Source organism: Phytophthora infestans, genomic scaffold (assembly GCF_000142945.1).
Source record: "Phytophthora infestans T30-4 supercont1.41 genomic scaffold, whole genome shotgun sequence".
NCBI lineage: Eukaryota > Oomycota > Peronosporomycetes > Peronosporales > Peronosporaceae > Phytophthora > Phytophthora infestans.
In genome coordinates this window covers 372,893-389,254 of record NW_003303718.1, presented here as the reverse complement: position 1 = coordinate 389,254, position 16,362 = coordinate 372,893, and the positions used below count along the sequence as shown (strand labels likewise).

Genomic DNA, 16,362 nt, shown 5'->3' with positions numbered 1-16,362 from the left:
AAATTCCATGTATTTGAATATTTTTTAATTTATTAATATTTTTTAACTTTAATAAATTTTGTTTAAGTTGTTTTATTTTTTGAAATGATTTCTCGGTGCCGGGAAATGGGTTGCAGCGATCAGCGCCTGCAGCTCTACTAGCATCGGCCGGGTGCCTTCCATACTGGCAACAACTGTCGAACCGGCGGCTCCCGCCGATCTTTCCGACAGGAACAGCTCCGAAGGATTGGATACCTCAGCCAAACCGGACTCATTCATTTCAAAGATGCCGATTTCATTGGTGCTGCCGAATCGGTTCTTCACCGCACGAAGCAGGCGGTACGTATGATGCCTTTCTCCTTCAAAGTAAAGCACACAGTCCACCATATGCTCCAGCATCCGCGGTCCGGCGATGGCTCCTTCCTTCGTCACGTGCCCAACCAGCACGGTGGCGATGCCCTGCCCTTTCGCTATACGCATAAAACGTCCCGTGCATTCCCGAACCTGGGAAACGCTGCCCGGCGCGCTCGTGATTTCCGACAAATAAACCGTTTGAATGGAATCGATCACCAAAAAGTCCGGTTTTACGCTGTCGATCGCCTCTTCGATCCGTTCCACGCTGCTTTCGCAAAGTACGTACAATTCCGGGGATAACGCCCCTCGGCTTGCTTTGATCACGGGCAATACATGTACCCCGACGTGGGTAATTTGGAGCTTATGGATCGACGACGGTGCCGCAACTTTGCTACGGTGCAGCTTGTAAAGCAAAAAGCGGAACGAGAGGAGAATTCTTACTTCAAGTAAAAAGAAAGATACTATTGAAACATCTGCAGACTCGCATATTTGTTGTCATCGTAGAAGAAGGACAATCATCAGGTATTGTCGTATACCGGTATGGCGAGCGTGGCTGCAACTCTGTTACCGTGGTTTCTCGTCAGGACACCTTGACTCTTGTGAACTACTGTAGGTATCTCGTCGACCTGATCACCCATCCGGTGGGCCACCGCCAACGCGTTCGTACACTGCACGTGGAGTCCAAGTCGTGGACGTGCATAGGGAGGTGTCGATTCGTCGACAGGCTACCTTCTTGTGCTGCACGTTGTGCACGTGCTGAATGGAAGCATTCCAGACCGCACCGTACTACAAGTAGCAAACATGAGGAAGTGTAGTTGTATTGTTTGTTCGAGAGTGCTAGTTGATGGCTATTATCCTCGATTTGAGACGCACTTGAGGTCGCCACGAGATCGAAGCTAAGAGAATTAACATGCATGAGCTTGGCACAGGCCAAACTGTGAAGACGGCCAACTCACCAAGAAGGCCCAGAAAAAAAAAAGAGTCAAGCCGCTCAGAGGTTATTGGCAACAGCGTAACGAAGCGCCTCCAGTCTGTCAGCGAGAGGCTTGTGCGAGCGCTCGGTGAACAGCATCTTGACATCCATGCCAACGTGGTCGTACTCGGCCGTGAATTCACGCTTGTCGGCGTTTTTGCCTTCTTCAATATGGTAGTAGCTGCAGTCCAGCGGAGGAACAATCGTTCCACGCGCACGAGCGATGTGGTCGTGAGTACGCACAGTGCAGCGCTTGATCTTGTACGACGGATTGTACCAGCACATTTCTTCAAACGAGTGCGACTTGAGGCATTTGCTGTTAGTGCACTTGGCTCCACGGAGGCAGAACATGCGCTTGCTATCATCCACCCACTCCCACGTGACTCCAGTATCCACATGCACACATACACAGCTGTCGTCTTCCTTGATTTGACTGCCCCAGTAGTGAGACGGCTGACGACAGATCAAGCGTTTGTAGAGCGGGTTGTACGTCATGACTTCCATATACGTGTGTGACAGCGGGCAGGTCGGGTCGTGACCAGGTAGCAACGGACACAGCGTCGCCTTGGGCAATTCATCCATATGATTAAGCATTCGTGCGAACATGGCTTTACGGACACGGTCGCTTTCCTTGGGCAGCTCAGTCGGCCGATCGTGGTACCAGTTGAACGCTGGGACCAGTGCCAGAATGGCCTGGGTCGGTACATCGGTCTGCTTCATTGCGAACGCTGCTGCTGGGAGTAACGATCTCGTTTGCGGGCTTTCAGCACTAGGCGGTAATGGCGGCTGCGTCGAGCTCTTAAGTGGGCTTTCAGCTCTCAGTAGATGCGGCGATCTCTGCAATGGACTTTCGGGTCCAGGAGGGAGCGGTGGCTGCAAAGTGGGCTTCTGCGGACTTCCAGATCCAGGAGGAAGTGGAGGCTGCGACCACACACTACTCGAATTCTCATTGTATCCTGGAGGGAGCGGAGGGGCATCTCGACTTGAATTGCTGGTAGTGCTACCAATCGAGCCTAGACGCGATAAGGACGGCGCTTGTGTTGAACTGCCATTTAATCCATTCAAACTGCTCAAGTCCAAGCCACTTAAACCTGGTGGCCCAGGCGGTAAAGGTGGCGCTTGAGCAGATAGACCTTGAGTGGATAGACCAGATAGACCGGCATTACGGAACCCTGGCGGTAGGGACATGTTTCGATTAGTACTTTGGTTGTCTTGGAATAGCGAGGGCGATTGCATGGTCGAGTTGACGTTGATACCATTGTTGGCCATTAGCTGGATAATGAAGTCGAACGGCGTCTGATCGTTGCCATTGCCGCCTGCTGCTTGACGTAGTTGCTGCAGCATGGCCATATCTACGCCGGAATTACCATTCAAAGATAAGTTGCCGTCGCTAGTAAGTGATGGAGACGAAGGCGACGTCTTGGGCTTGCAAACTTCAAACTCAAGCGCGAGAGTTGGCATTGCTGCGCCGATAGCACTAAAACAGCCACAGAGCTCAAGGATTTCGCTCTCCGAAAGTGGCTTAGCATCATGCGAGCGCGCATTACCAATGGAGCGCACGCCTTGGCAGCCCCAGCGTACACGGTAGACGAGATTAACTAAATCGTCGTTATAGTCAGCTTTCTGGTACAGTGCTTCGTGGAAGTCTTCGATACGATTATTGAGTCTCGAGCCGCGCACCATCGGCACTTTAAGGAACTCCATATAGACCACAAGTAGAGCTTCAAAGTCGCTGCGAAAGGCGTTGCCCTGGCCCGACTGCAGGTGGTTGCGTAGCTTGGAAATATACTCGAGCGCCTGGCTCTTCTTGGCCTCATCACTGATCCAAAGGGCTAGCCCCGCATTGTTCTCGACACTCAACGTCTTACTCATGAGGCTTTCCAGAAGCGACGGCTGCGTGCGCGTCATTTCGTCGCGAATGTCGTCCACTGCCTCGCGGTGGCGCGTCTCGACTTGCGCTTTGATGACGTCGAGCATCTCGCCCTGTTTCTTCATCGCCTTGTCCACAGCCTTGTCGATGGCCATGAGCAGCAGCCCACGCTGCTTCACCTCGAAGTCGCTCAGTAAATCGCCCAGCGCCAGGGTCTCGACCCCGCCGCCGTCGCTGCTCATGGATGCCATAGTGATGGTCGTTTGCTTGATTGTGCACTTCCTTTTCCGGTCTGAAACGAGTCAAACGAAAAGTGGGGGCGAAATTTACTCTCGGGATTTGAATGGACGTAACGGCTGCCACAGATCACACAATCGTCCACCAGTGTCAAACTGGTGGCGAAATCCATGTACATTCTGTTCACTTGAGTTCGTCGATCGAAGCTTGAATTGTCGAAGCACCCGCAAAAGGCGCATAGCGAAGGTGTGCACACTATGTTGACCTCGAAGACAAAAAGGAGCTGCGAGTCGTAGCCTGCAAGTTCACTCAGAAACAATCAAACGATCACAAAAATTGTATCACAATCCAGCGTTGGACAGCTTCCCGCTTTTACATAAATTGAAGCTTTGCCATTGCCTCATTCGTACGGCTCTCGCAGGTTACTGCCATAATGTACGTGCATGTACAGTAGTGATGGCTTTTATTCCGTACGTCGAATGCCATGCTCTGTGTTCACGGAAGTAAGAGTTTTTCCAACGCAGATCATGAAGAGTCTTCAGTTGCCGATCGCTGTGAAGACGACGCAAAAAACGAGGCTTGCCCAGCGCGAATGGGGCTCTTAGAGGCTGAAATGACGCTACATGTATGCCATAGCCAAGTTTTGGGCGCCAAAGGGACCAATTACTTTACCTTGGGACAATTCGCAGCAGTGCTTCAAAAGATATAACTAAAAAATAAATTACCGTGGCATTTTTCTACCGCATTTATTCTCTAAAATTTATTTCAGAAGGATGGATCAGACAGTGATATGATTTTCCATGAATTAAAACCCGGTAATTTATTTTGCGTAACATTATTAGGTTTCTTACACACTTCAAGTGTGTCGTTCGAACCGATAAGTATGGTAATATACATGCATTAACCAATGTGCTTGGCTTACACAAAAAAGTTTGGAATTGATCAATTCTAGTGAAATCTTGGAAGGAAACTTTAAAACTAGCGAGTCTCTACTTCTAACTGACGGCACTACCAACGCGCCAGAAATGTGACCTGCGCCAAGGACGGCATTTAATGCGGAGTGTAGCCCAGAAGCTGCGCCGATTTAAGCAGCCTACTTTCTTCATCAAATCTGACCTTACTAAGACAAAGAATATGTTATCCAGCTGTACCCACTGGGCCCGTATTAAATAGTACTTGCGAACATGCACGAGCTGTGGATCCGTCATTATCGTGCACGACCGCTCGACTTTTTTACTGAGACCAGATATAAAGTTCACTTATTTACCATGTACGTCGTTTTGTCTGAATTTAGAATTTAGTTTTTGAAAACGTCACCAGAATCGAAATGTTGTGTCGTTTTGCAATTTGAGGCAGAAATTAAAATTTTCATTTTACGATCCACGACTATTTAAGTGGTACGACTACACACTTAACTCCCCTCAAACCTGTCAACTTAGAGATGAGGGTGACAAAGGTCTCTACAAGCGGCCGCCTTATTGTTATTATCTACGACCATATTCATAAAAGTGTCGTAACTGTGCCAATTGATTCTACGCGCGATGCTCGCTTTACGGAATTATTTAGACTGATCTATCTTATTGGACATGCTCTTGGTCTCTGACCTTGTCTTGAGCCTTCTATGCTCGATTAATAGGGAGCGATGATATCATGGTTGACGAAGAAGCTCTGAAATTTGAGAAACCGCAGACTTTGTTTTAAGTTGTATCTTGTCAGAGTCATGGATCTACTTAAATACTAATATGAAATAGTTAGTAATAATAATAGCTAAACAAGGAGTTTAAAAGGAATCCGCTATAATGAAGGACTCGGAAATGGATATGAGCATGAACGTTCTAACGTGCAGCATACGCACTACATTAGCCACAGTATCTTCTTAATACTTGTGGGCGGACGGTGACACAGCAATTCACACACATTCGAGACCGTTAACGTATACTGAAGCACGAGAGCTAATGTTGTTCGTCTTATTAATAAGCTCATGCGGTCACTACTAAGTCTGTAAGTCGGGAGTGCTTTGTCATTATTATTCATTTGGAGTATAAAGATATGTGCAACTAATTAAAGGGTGTGTATTAAACTACGCTGTACCGGTACTGTATTATAGTACGTTGTGCCGGTAAGAAATCGTATCAAGCTACGGCAACAATACTATCTCAGCGGGCTCGTCGAATACGTTCTCATCAGGTGGATTCAGCGGTTCCGTCACCGACATCGGATCGAGCGCATGTAGACTCGACTAGCTGTAGGCTCGACTGGCATCTCGGTGGCACTAGCAGAACGCAAGAAATGAAATGCTCTGTAAATATGATATAGCTAAATGGTGCTAATAATATTAACTATTATTATTTATTATTAACTTCATTTACCCTAGCTAGGAAAAACGTGCGCTATACTACGGAAGGGTACCCTAGGTAGAATGTTACTACATGTATACTTGCTCAACCTTATTGCCCAATCAATGCAAATAAAACTGGGCTGGGCATATTTCAAAAGTTTAAACTTGAGTGCGCCATTTTCAGCTCGAGTTGCTCGGTCATACGTCTAGAGCTTCACCCGATGCCGGACCGCTTGATCCACAATCGCGTGTTTAAAGTATCGAAGGAGCTGAATCGACTGGTGGGTTTTGCACGCTCTGCGTCTCACTCATTCGTTAGATACCCAGACAAAACTAGCTCTAACCATTTGTGTCAACCTTCTTCTATTCCTCAGGACTTGCTATGTGAGCAGCACCGCCGCCAGATCGGTCATCGCAAGGGTCTTCCGGACTGGGAGAGACCCAATACACCTGCTGGGAAGGCCAGTGGTCGTCGCGGGAGGACGCCGGCCTTTTTCGCCTGGAACGAAGAGTCCGAGCACACACCACGGCCGGCATGGCAACCAGAGACTCCGCAGGTGCGTTTTAGATCGATGGTTGCAGTTGCAGTGAGACTATGGAGCTCATCATGCATTGGATTTCTACCTGCAGAAGGTGGCGAGGACGCTGCACTTGACCCCGACGAGAGATCGCGAACGGGACGAAGACATGCAACCTGCTCCGGAGAGATCGCCATACGAAAGTGTGGGTGGGGGCAATCTGGAAACGACCACAGCACTGCCATCGGAGCAGGTTGAACATGAGGGCGTGGACGAGACCTCGGCAATTGAGGTCGACAGCGACGACAGGTCCGTGGAGGAGGATCGGCCGGTGGTGGCAGAAAGAAGTATCGCAGTTAGTCCGCTTCGAGAAGATATCCTGGACCGGCTTCATCCTCCTGCTGCAGCTACAGTATCATCGCGAAACCCCACACCACTATCGACTGTGGAGGCTGCTTCTTCGCCATATCACCCACCTTTGAGTCCTCGTTACAGACATGGTCGGCGACTTGAAGCAAGTGATGCGGCCGTTCCAACACCTCGCGCTCAACAATATGCTGCCGGAGTCACGACGGAGCAGGCGGATCGCTTTAGAATGAGCAGAACGAGTGGGAAAAGGTTCCGGTCTCCAGCCAAGCGTACAACTCTGTGGGGTGATCTGTGCGATACCTACATTCATCAAAGCGGTGCCAGCAGCAACCAAAACAACTCAAGGTTTGCACACAAGCGCGCGACCCCATCTGCTGCTGAGCGAGCATTTGGCGGTTCCTCAGTGTTTCGTACACTCAATATGAACGCGTCCGCGTGGCCTACATCTGATTCTGCAGGAGGTCAGCGCCGGCCTGTTGTGACTGGCTCCGACGCGATGAACGTTGCGAATCATGCAGTGCGAGCGTTTCTTGCAGGATGTGACGATGAAACTAAGCAATCTGAGCCGCCAATGCAGTCTCATCTACGCGGCGGAGAGAGTGAGTGGGTGACTGGAGCCGTCGAAACCTCAGATCAACTTCCTAGCGTATCAGCGACTGGGAGCAGGACCGGCAACAACCGCAAGAGCAAAAGAGTTTCGTTTGGAGGCCAAAACACTCGTCCGCAGCCTCGCACGCTCCCTGTACTTGCCGACAAAACCACGCAGACGGAGGATTCACTACTGCCAGCTCGTTATAACGTCAGAACCCTCCCGCGTGACACACAAACAGGAGACTATCCTGCCTCTGTGCGCTGCGCTGCGTGCGATTCTGCAGCTGACGAATCTGGACGTCCTCGAAAGATACCCAGGGGCTCTGCCAGTTCCATTGCAGAAAGTCCAGCGCAACAGCGTAAGTATCGTCGAACCAGCAGCCACTTGACGAATCCAATTATGATAAACCCGCGATACTTGCCCGAGCCAACGACATTCCGAGGAACATCCACCCACTCTTCGGTAGTTAACGACAGGCTAGCGTGGCGATGACGTTCGAGTAAGCAAAAAATGCAAACCGTGTACACTGTAACAGCGGACATGGAAATCGTTGCAGCAAATTCAAATTGGAGCTCCCCAAAATACTTTTTTTTTTCTTCACATGACTTGCTCCATACGGCCTTTGATTAAAGCGATACGTCTAGAATGGAGAAACTTCTTGGTCTTGAAGATCGCCACAGGCAGCAGCTTGCCAGAATCTACCCCAAGTACGTGCGTCTACGACAAGGAAGCGACATTCGCTACCGTCTGAAGTTCACGCGACCCCCCTTGAAGGGCAAAGCCGTCACAATTCACGTCCGCGTCATCATGAACAAGATCGGCATCACTGCGTCTCCACCAAGTCTCGTAGTAACATCCAAGGACTGGCGGCAAACTCGAGAGATCACAGTCACCAGCTCAGAAGATTCGGAGCTGCGCACGTTTCAGATTCATCACAAAATCCACGAGACGTACGACGACGTCTACAGTTCAGCTGCAATGCTACCGTCATTATTCGTGTCTGTACTACAGAAAGAAGCCACTTTCCTCTTCGGTTTTGGCTGTACCGTCGACGGTCGCCTGGGCACGGACGGAGGCACGAACATGACGACGCCAACGCCGTTTGCGTGTCGATGGCTACATCCGCTGCAACTTTCCTGTGGTAAAGCTCACTCGGCCATTATCGACGTGTGCTCCAATTTGTACTGCTTCGGACTCGGGGCAAGTGGACAACTTGGACAGGGTGAAGACAGTCTAGAGTCGTCGCAAGAACCATTACGTGTCCCTCATCTTGCTTCCACATGTGTGCAATACGTGGCATGCGGCAGTAACCACACACTTTGTCTAAGTGTAGATGGCCGTGTCTTCAGTTGGGGGGACAACAGCTGTGGACAAATAGGAATGGGTTGTAAGACTACACAGATAGTAAGCACTCCGTATCGGGTAGACAAGATCGTCAGTCTCCGCGGGATTGTTTGTGGAGGCAATCAGTCGTTCATTTTGACCAAGACGAACGTGTTAGCGTGCGGTAGCAACGTCGCAGGGCAGCTTGGTATGGGCGATCGCATTGATCGAACCAGCTTTGAGCACATCCCGTTCTTCCGTAAGGTATGCGCTATAGATCCGCTCGCTATGTCCTGCACTGGGTCGTGGTCCGAATCGGAGATAAAAGCTTCGCCTGAAGATGTCGAGTTGTCCTGTGGGATGTATCATACGCTGGCGCTTAGCAGAGGGCATGTATACTCCTGGGGTCTTGGAAACGATGGCCGTTTAGGTCATGGAGACCACGAGAGTCGTCTGGTTCCAACGCTCATCAACTTGTTAAAAGACATCGCAGTCGCTTCCATAGCAAGTGGAGGAAGTCACAGCGGTGTCGTTGTTGCCAATGGTGACGTCTTCACATGGGGCAATGGATCATTAGGTCAACTAGGTCTGGGAAAAACTCGATCTCGAAGCGTCCCCACTCGCGTACGTGCCTTGCAGGATGAGGGAGTAACACAACTTTCATGTGGAGAGTGGCATTCCATGGCGCTTTGTAGAGATGGCACGTTGTACGCGTGGGGCTTTGGTGAAGAAGGCCAGTTAGGACTTCCAGACGAGGATCTAGAGCCTACACGTCGAGTGGCTCTACTCCCAGTACCGGTCCATGCACTCTCAGGTACTGGCGCTACGATGGTGTCATGTGGAGGTTCACACACGTACGTGGTAACAGTACAAGAGAATCGTCGGCAACTGTTTGCTCAGATGCATCGAGGAGCTTCCCAACTAGACATGCAGCACGAAGAGCAGCGGGTAGCAGCGCTAACCTCGGGACGTCGTCCATCCCGACGAATACCCTTCGGGCGCCGTGCAAGCGAGGGGCTAATTCGTGTCAAAGACTGGAGACGACCACAGTCTATGCAGGGCAACCAGCCTCGTCCGAAACTCGAGTATATTGCAGGACGTAGATGCAGCAGTGCTCGTCGAGCAGAACCCTGTTCTCAGCCTGTACCCGCTGCTGTAGCCGACTCCTTTTCATGGAAATCTCGACCCCTTTCGTCCAGATTATCGGTGCGCAATGCATGTCGTCAACAGAATCGCGAGATGGAAGAACTGCGAGATGCCATACCACCACCTTCAAGTATTCTTCCTGGCAGGACACAAAGCCGACTGGGGGTGTCTCCACGGTTACTGCGCCTAAGTGAACAAGTCGGTCGCGGCAGGAAACCAGCCGAGAACTCGGTTGTTACTCGAGCAGTCGCTGACACAGTTCAAGCTGCCACTGAGAATTGTCTAAGCCTTGACACTAAGAGTTTCTGCATGGAGACGAGGGGCTCGAGTTCTCAAGCTCGATGTGACCAAAGTGAAGACGAAGGTACACGGGAAATCACGGAACGTGCTTTCGGTCTTCAAGTCGACGCAACTACTTCCTCAGGCGACGACGAAAGTTTGGTATTTCCTGTACTTGTCAGCGGTAGAAGTGGCAATTGCCCAGAAATGGAGGCCGACATTCGAACCAGGTTGTCTAGTGTGTCCTAGTCTACTGTAGACGAATAACGAACAATGAGACCACTGATAACTTCATCTCAACTCTCTCTTGGTCTAACCCGCCCTTCGTCGCGATAAAACCCCGAAAGCCGACTTTCAAGTCGCGCCGGCTCCACCGGTGGCAAACTCCCCACGTGCAAAATAACTTCCCGAGGAATCGGTTCGTACGCTTGCACTCCACTCGTCCGTGCAAAGTTGCAGACGTTGGCCATTGCACCAACAGACATGTCGAGTAGGTCTGTTTGCACAGGTGTAGGGCCATTGGGGGAGCCGGTCGGAGGTGGCGAACGAGCAAACACCATCGTAGGACTTGCTTGAGGCGGTTGGGACCGGCACACCTGCTGTTTTCTTGCTTGGTAGTAGTCCGAATAAGGCCCGCCAGGCTTCAGGAAAGCGAAGTTCGGATTGTCCCGTTCCCGCTCCTTGGCTGTGGCTTCGAAGGCGTCGCCATTGCGCGCCACAAACTCCACGAGTCTGTCGATGCGCTTTTTGACATCTGGAGGGGCGTTCTCAATTGCAAGAGGCTCTGGGTCTACTGCAAACCTGCTCGAAGCTTGAGGAATTGGTGGCGGGCGGAACGGAGCGTCAGGAACTGCAGGTATCGAAGCGAATGGTGGTGCATTTGACCTGTTATGAGCGCGTGCGGCTACGGCGACAGAAGCCAACCGCGCCGCTTCCTTTGCCTGGGCGATACGTGCTTGGAATTGCTGCTCCAGCTGCGCAGAAGTCATCGTTCGATCCTTCAAATATGACGATTGGACAGGTGCATTTTATTAATTCTCTGAAATTCAGAAAAAAAAATCATGAATTAAAATCGGGTAATTTATTAGCTGTGAAAATGATCGAAACAGAAAGGTTTATTGCAAATGTACTGTCAGCTCAATAATTTTCATGCGTGTCGCTCGAACCGTCCACCTCAGCTAGGTACGGTAATATATCTGCCATATTAATCCTGAATGTTGCGCGAAGGGAGCTTGGCACTGAAAAGCGACGCGAGAGAATGGCGGTTTGAACTTTTGAGTTTTAAAGTGACCCAGTCTTTCCTTGTCACGGTACTTGTCAACTTCTGTGTGACGGGGTCACACAGTACCTTGCGCTAGAGGAAGTTGGCTTCCGAGAGTATATAAGCTCTCAGTGAACAGTAGTTCACAGGTCCCTTTTGTCTAAGGGAGCGAAGTGACCAATTTACGGTAAGTTGTAAGCTGAATGTATTTATAGGTAGGCTAAGCTTGAGTTAGATATACAAACTATAAGTCACCTTTACAAAGCTATGTCATCAGCCAATGGTTGGCCTCGAACGACCCTGGTACCATGTACCAGATATCCCGAAGTGTGAAATGTCACATTTCATGTAGCTAGGGGTACACTTGGGGTTACGTACCCCGTTACATCCTCCCCCACTTAGGCTCGCTTACCGACCAATCAGAATGAGGAATGTACGTCAGAAACTCTCATTCTCAAAGTCGAAATACATCGACTTGGCTGCGCGAATGCGGCGGAGGCCCACTTTACAGCTAAAGCCTCAAGCAGCTTTTAAGCGCTCTTCTCCTCGGTCTCCACATCGGCCTTTAACATGCCCCGGGCACTGCAAAGAGCGGTGCGAAAACTCGCTTCAAGGCTGCTGCCGGAAAGGCGCAAGCCAAGAGCACTACGCCTCGCGGCAAAGGCTCTGCACTCCAGGAGGCTACTAAGGTGCGATCGACTCATCTAGTGACGCGGCTGCGAGCAAGCGTGCGAGCAAGCGCCGTAGTCCGTCACTTTCGGTCTCTCCAGACAACCGTCCGAACTCACGGTTCGCTGAACGTGAGTTCAATTCGGGCAGTGAGGACGAGACCGAGACCGGGAGCCCTCATGATGCTCCTGTGGGAGGGAACACTCCAGTGCCCAGCGAGCACGACGACGACAGTGTGCACTCGCTCTCTAGTGATCACGGTGATCACAGTCCCAGTACCTCTGAGCGCTCGGAGGGTCCTGCCGTCAAGGCTAAGGGCTCTCCCAAAGTTGGCGACGACGAGGAGAAGAAGCCTCTCAAACATCTCTCGCTCGTCGAGGGTCTTTCACGTGCTAAGGCCGCCAAGGCCGAAGACGTTAAGCCCTCTTAGAAGCGCACGGTCTCGAAGTCTCCACTTCGCAAGGAGAAGGAGACTGGGTACTCCTATCGGAGCCTCTTCGGCTCCTCGGATGAAGAGGAAGAGGAGAGTGCCATATGAGCCCCGGAAAATTTCGAATGACCTCGACCAGCAGCAGAGCAGGAGGACTGTCAAGCTGCCCAGCGCAGGCGTCGGGGTCCGGTGGTGAATCCTGTCAGCCAGGGAGCTACCATCAACGCAAGAGGTTCTTGATCTCCCGAGGAGAGCTCTGGGGCTGACCTCTTTCTGGAGATCCTCGTCGCTCTTCGTGGCCATGTCGGTGGTCACACTTCTAAGGGTGTTTATGAGCGTGCTCTGGTCCAGAAGGAGTAGTTGTTCTTCGACAACTTGGAGGCGACCCGGTGCGTGCTTCTCGTGCCGCACCGAATTCCTCTGAAAGACTTCACGACGTGTCGTAAAAAGCCCAAGAACCGGGGTGGTCTCTACCCTCTCTGGGGCCACCCCTGGGTTCTTCTCGAGAACTGTCCCAACTGGAACTCGTCTGAGGATATGTACTGGGTGTGGGTTGAGTCTTTTAAGTACTCACCCTCGGAGTTACGGGAACTTCATCAAGATCAGCTGCTGTCTCGCATCCTGGACCAGCGTGATCTTCGCGTCCGGATTTTTTTTTCGTCCACTTAGTCAGCAAGCGCATGCTGCCAAGAGATATTCTGAAGCGCGTGGCTTCTTTCACTCACGATGAGCGCGGGTACGGTCGTCGTCAACGTCCGTACCCCGTTCGGGCAAGAAGCCCCGGACTACTTACGAATTTGCCGCCGCTTCTGTTCCTAGATTGCGACAGCCTTCGGGCAGTCTATCAGGAGCCGCTCAGTCGGTTCCCACGAGCTCTTGAAGTGAGCATAACCCCTCCACTTCACGAGGATCTGTCGCTTACCGCAACGCCGTTACTTCTGGTGAATCTGTTCCACGTGGTAGTGGGCTTCTCCGTTCCGGTCAAGCAGGGGCGTATGTGCCCTCGTACGAGTACGAGTACTCGGCGCCTCCGGAAAGCTAATCTCGTCTGAGTGCTTCTCCTGCGGGTCCGACGCAGGGCCCTGAGGTTGACCGCCTCCGTCAATGTGTCCTCGTGCTTGATATTGCACTTGGCCTTGGGGCTGGCGGTGATACTGCCGCCCAGGCCGGGGATCAGGGCGTGCTCGCTCGTCTTGCGGACCGCCTGGACCTGTTGGGGCGGATGTTCTCGAGCCTGCATTTGCAGGTGGACCGGCGATCCTCTTTGTCCGATCTTGACGAGGCCTTCTGCTTGATCCAACGTGTTGAGGCTCTGCTATCCCCTCCGGAGCCGCATTCAGCGCACTCCCAGTCGTACGCGTGGTGCGTACCCAACGTACTCGACATACTCGGCATATGGCTCTGGGGTCCGTTCGTACGGGCCCCCTCCGGCGTACGGTATCGACCGCAACCTTGCTGTTCAGCCCAAGGCTTGAGTGCTCCCCTCGTCGACGTCTGTGGCCGGTCCTCGCTTCGCTGAGCTGGGCCAAGGTGGATCTGCGAGTCTGCAACCCCTGTGGATCATGGTATCGCGTAGGACGTCCAGCATAGAACGTCGGGTGCGTCGTCATTGACTTCGGCAGGTCGATGGTGTACGGCACACCATGTCTGGCTAGGACTGCAAATGGTCGAATGAAGCGGCGCTTCAGCTTGTTGCTGCAGACAGAGCTTACAGTGTCTACCGTAGGTTCCTCGTGTCTAATAGCACTTATTCACCCACCTTAAACACACTTAATTTTCCTCTTTCATGTTTGTCAGAGTACTCCCTCTGTCTGTCCTGGGCCACTGCCATGGCATCGCGGACCCTGCTGATCACACTCAGCTTGGTATCCACAAAGGATCCCACTTGTTTTCGAAGTGAAACCGGTATCACATCATCTGAGACGTGGGAGGAAAAAGCTTTCTGAGCCTCTCCCCCCCACTTAGAATAGAGGACGCAATGTCTCCTCGAAGAGTGAGAGGCACTCTGGGGTGACGGAAACCATTCAGGTATAACGGCGTGAACCCCGTGGACCGCGTTGTTGAGCGCAAATGCAACGGCTGGAAGCTGCGTCGACCACGTACGCGGGGCTTCCGCGCACACACTGCGCAGAGTGTCCTCTAGAACTCTATCGACGCGCTCCGTCTGGCCGTCTGTCTGTGGATCGTCCGCAGTGGACATCTGCAGACGAGCTCCCAGTAAAGGAAACAGCGTTATCCAAAATGCGGTCGTGAACCGCGGGTCTCGGTCTGAGACAATCGTCTTCGGGAGACCGTGATAGTGGAGCACGCCATCGACGATCAACCTCGCGGTCTGTTCTCCTGTGACGGCTACGGGTACTGGAGCAAGATGTACCATCTTGCTCAGCCGACACGCGAACACCAATATCCCGGTGTTGCCGTGTCTGTCGGCGGGAAGCCCAAAGTTGAAGTCAAGACTCATCGACTTTCAGCAGTCAGCCGGAACGGGCAGGCTCTGTAGCGGAGCCGAAGCGTGCCCTGCGGGTTTAACCCGCTGACATGTTTCGCATGTCTTCACGTACCGTGCGACCCACTTGTATGTGGGTCCACCAGAAGGCCTGAGAGACTGACAGGAAGGTCTTATCGCGCCCCAAGTGGCCGCTGGAGGGCGCATCGTGCGCCTACGCGAGGATATCGAACTTCAGATCCTCCTCTGTGGGAACGACCACCCGTGGGGGTTCACTAGGCTCCACCCGGTAATAGAGGAGGACTATCCTTCAACTCATATCGGTGGATCCGGGAACGCCATCGCGACGAAAGCCAGTCAGACTTCGCGTTCGTTCCTGCTGCTAGGAACTTGACGATAGCCGCGACAGCCTCATCGACCCGATACGCCACGCGTATCCGATCACAGAGATCCGTTGTCACCTGTGTGATGTGGACCAACTCGTTGGTTGGACGCCGAGAGAGGGCGTCCGCAAGCACGTTGAGCTTATCCGGCTTGTACTCAACGCGGAAGTTGTACTCCGCATAGATGGACAGCCACCTCGCTATCCGTTGGGAGCGGTAAGCGAATTTGTCGCCGTCCGCAAGGATGCGTGGTCTGTGTAGATCACGAAGGGCTGTGAGCTCAGAAGATGCACGCGAAGCTTCACGAGGGCATACTTCATTGTCAGGAGCTACTTGTCGTGGACAGGGTAGTTCCGCTCGGTAGCTTTGATCTACCTGGACTGGAACGAGACTCGCTCGTGTCCAGCTGCATCGGCCTGCAGCAATGCACAGCCGATTACGTAGCCCGAGGCACCGCAGACGACGCTGAACGACTTCGTTTTGTTCGGCAGGACCAGGACAGGAACCTCTTGGAGACTGGCCTTGATGCTGTCAAAGGCATCCTGGTGCTCTTGCTATCAACGCCAGTCGGCGTCCTTCTGAAGGAGGCCCACAAGGGTATAGCGAGGCCCGCGTACCCTGCGCTGTACTTGTGAAGGTAGTTGGCCAAGCCCAACCACTTTCGAAGACCCTTCTGGAATAGGGGCGTCGGTCCTGCTGAAATGGCCTGGACCTTGTCTGGGTCAGCCCGAACGCCCACGTTGCTGACGAAGCAACCGAGAACCTTGATCTCTCATGACACGAAGACGCACTTGTCGATGTTGGCGTAGAGCTTGTTCGCTCGCATCACGTCCAACACTCGACGGAGGTGTCCCCAATGCACATCCATGGCCGCCTTGCCTCCCTCGGCACGGCTATGAACGAAGATGTCGTCGAAGTACGTTTGTACGAAAGCGCGCAATGGCCTGAACAGCTGCGTCGCCTGGAGGTTAGAATATCACCGGGGCGTTAGACAAGCCCTGCAGCATGACGAGCCACTCCCAAAGCATGCCGCTTGGAGTGGTCACCGCGGTGAGCGGAGTGTCACTCTGGCGCATCAGGATCTGGTAGATCCGTCTACCAGATCCTGCGCACTGTACAGTACGCTTCCGGCCATGTTGTTCAATAACCCATCCTTTCGTGGGATTGGTGTCTAGGCTGGCACCGTTCAGCGTCG

At 52.3% G+C, this 16,362-nt stretch overlaps 3 protein-coding genes across 3 annotated transcripts; 1 reads left to right on the top strand and 2 right to left on the bottom strand.

The window, feature by feature from the left end:
• Positions 1-1,324: 1,324 nt before the first annotated feature.
• On the bottom strand, positions 1,325-3,478 carry PITG_16014 (uncharacterized protein; the record flags this gene model as incomplete). The annotated part of the gene is made up of 3 exons (XM_002897750.1): positions 1,325-2,372; positions 2,493-2,696; positions 2,748-3,478. 3 exons carry the CDS (start codon positions 3,425-3,427, stop codon positions 1,325-1,327), a joined length of 1,932 nt encoding a protein of 643 aa, XP_002897796.1.
• Positions 3,479-5,972: 2,494 nt separating this feature from the next.
• On the top strand, positions 5,973-9,712 carry PITG_16013 (uncharacterized protein; the record flags this gene model as incomplete). The annotated part of the gene is made up of 7 exons (XM_002897749.1): positions 5,973-6,032; positions 6,126-6,308; positions 6,382-7,588; positions 7,901-8,817; positions 9,140-9,177; positions 9,249-9,407; positions 9,613-9,712. 7 exons carry the CDS (start codon positions 5,973-5,975, stop codon positions 9,710-9,712), a joined length of 2,664 nt encoding a protein of 887 aa, XP_002897795.1.
• A 562-nt stretch (positions 9,713-10,274) lies between these two features.
• On the bottom strand, positions 10,275-10,967 carry PITG_16012 (uncharacterized protein; the record flags this gene model as incomplete). Its single annotated transcript, XM_002897748.1, has 2 exons — positions 10,275-10,474; positions 10,547-10,967. The coding sequence occupies 2 exons, from the start codon at positions 10,965-10,967 to the stop codon at positions 10,275-10,277; spliced, it is 621 nt and encodes a 206-aa protein (XP_002897794.1).
• Between the last annotated feature and the right edge of the window lie 5,395 nt (positions 10,968-16,362).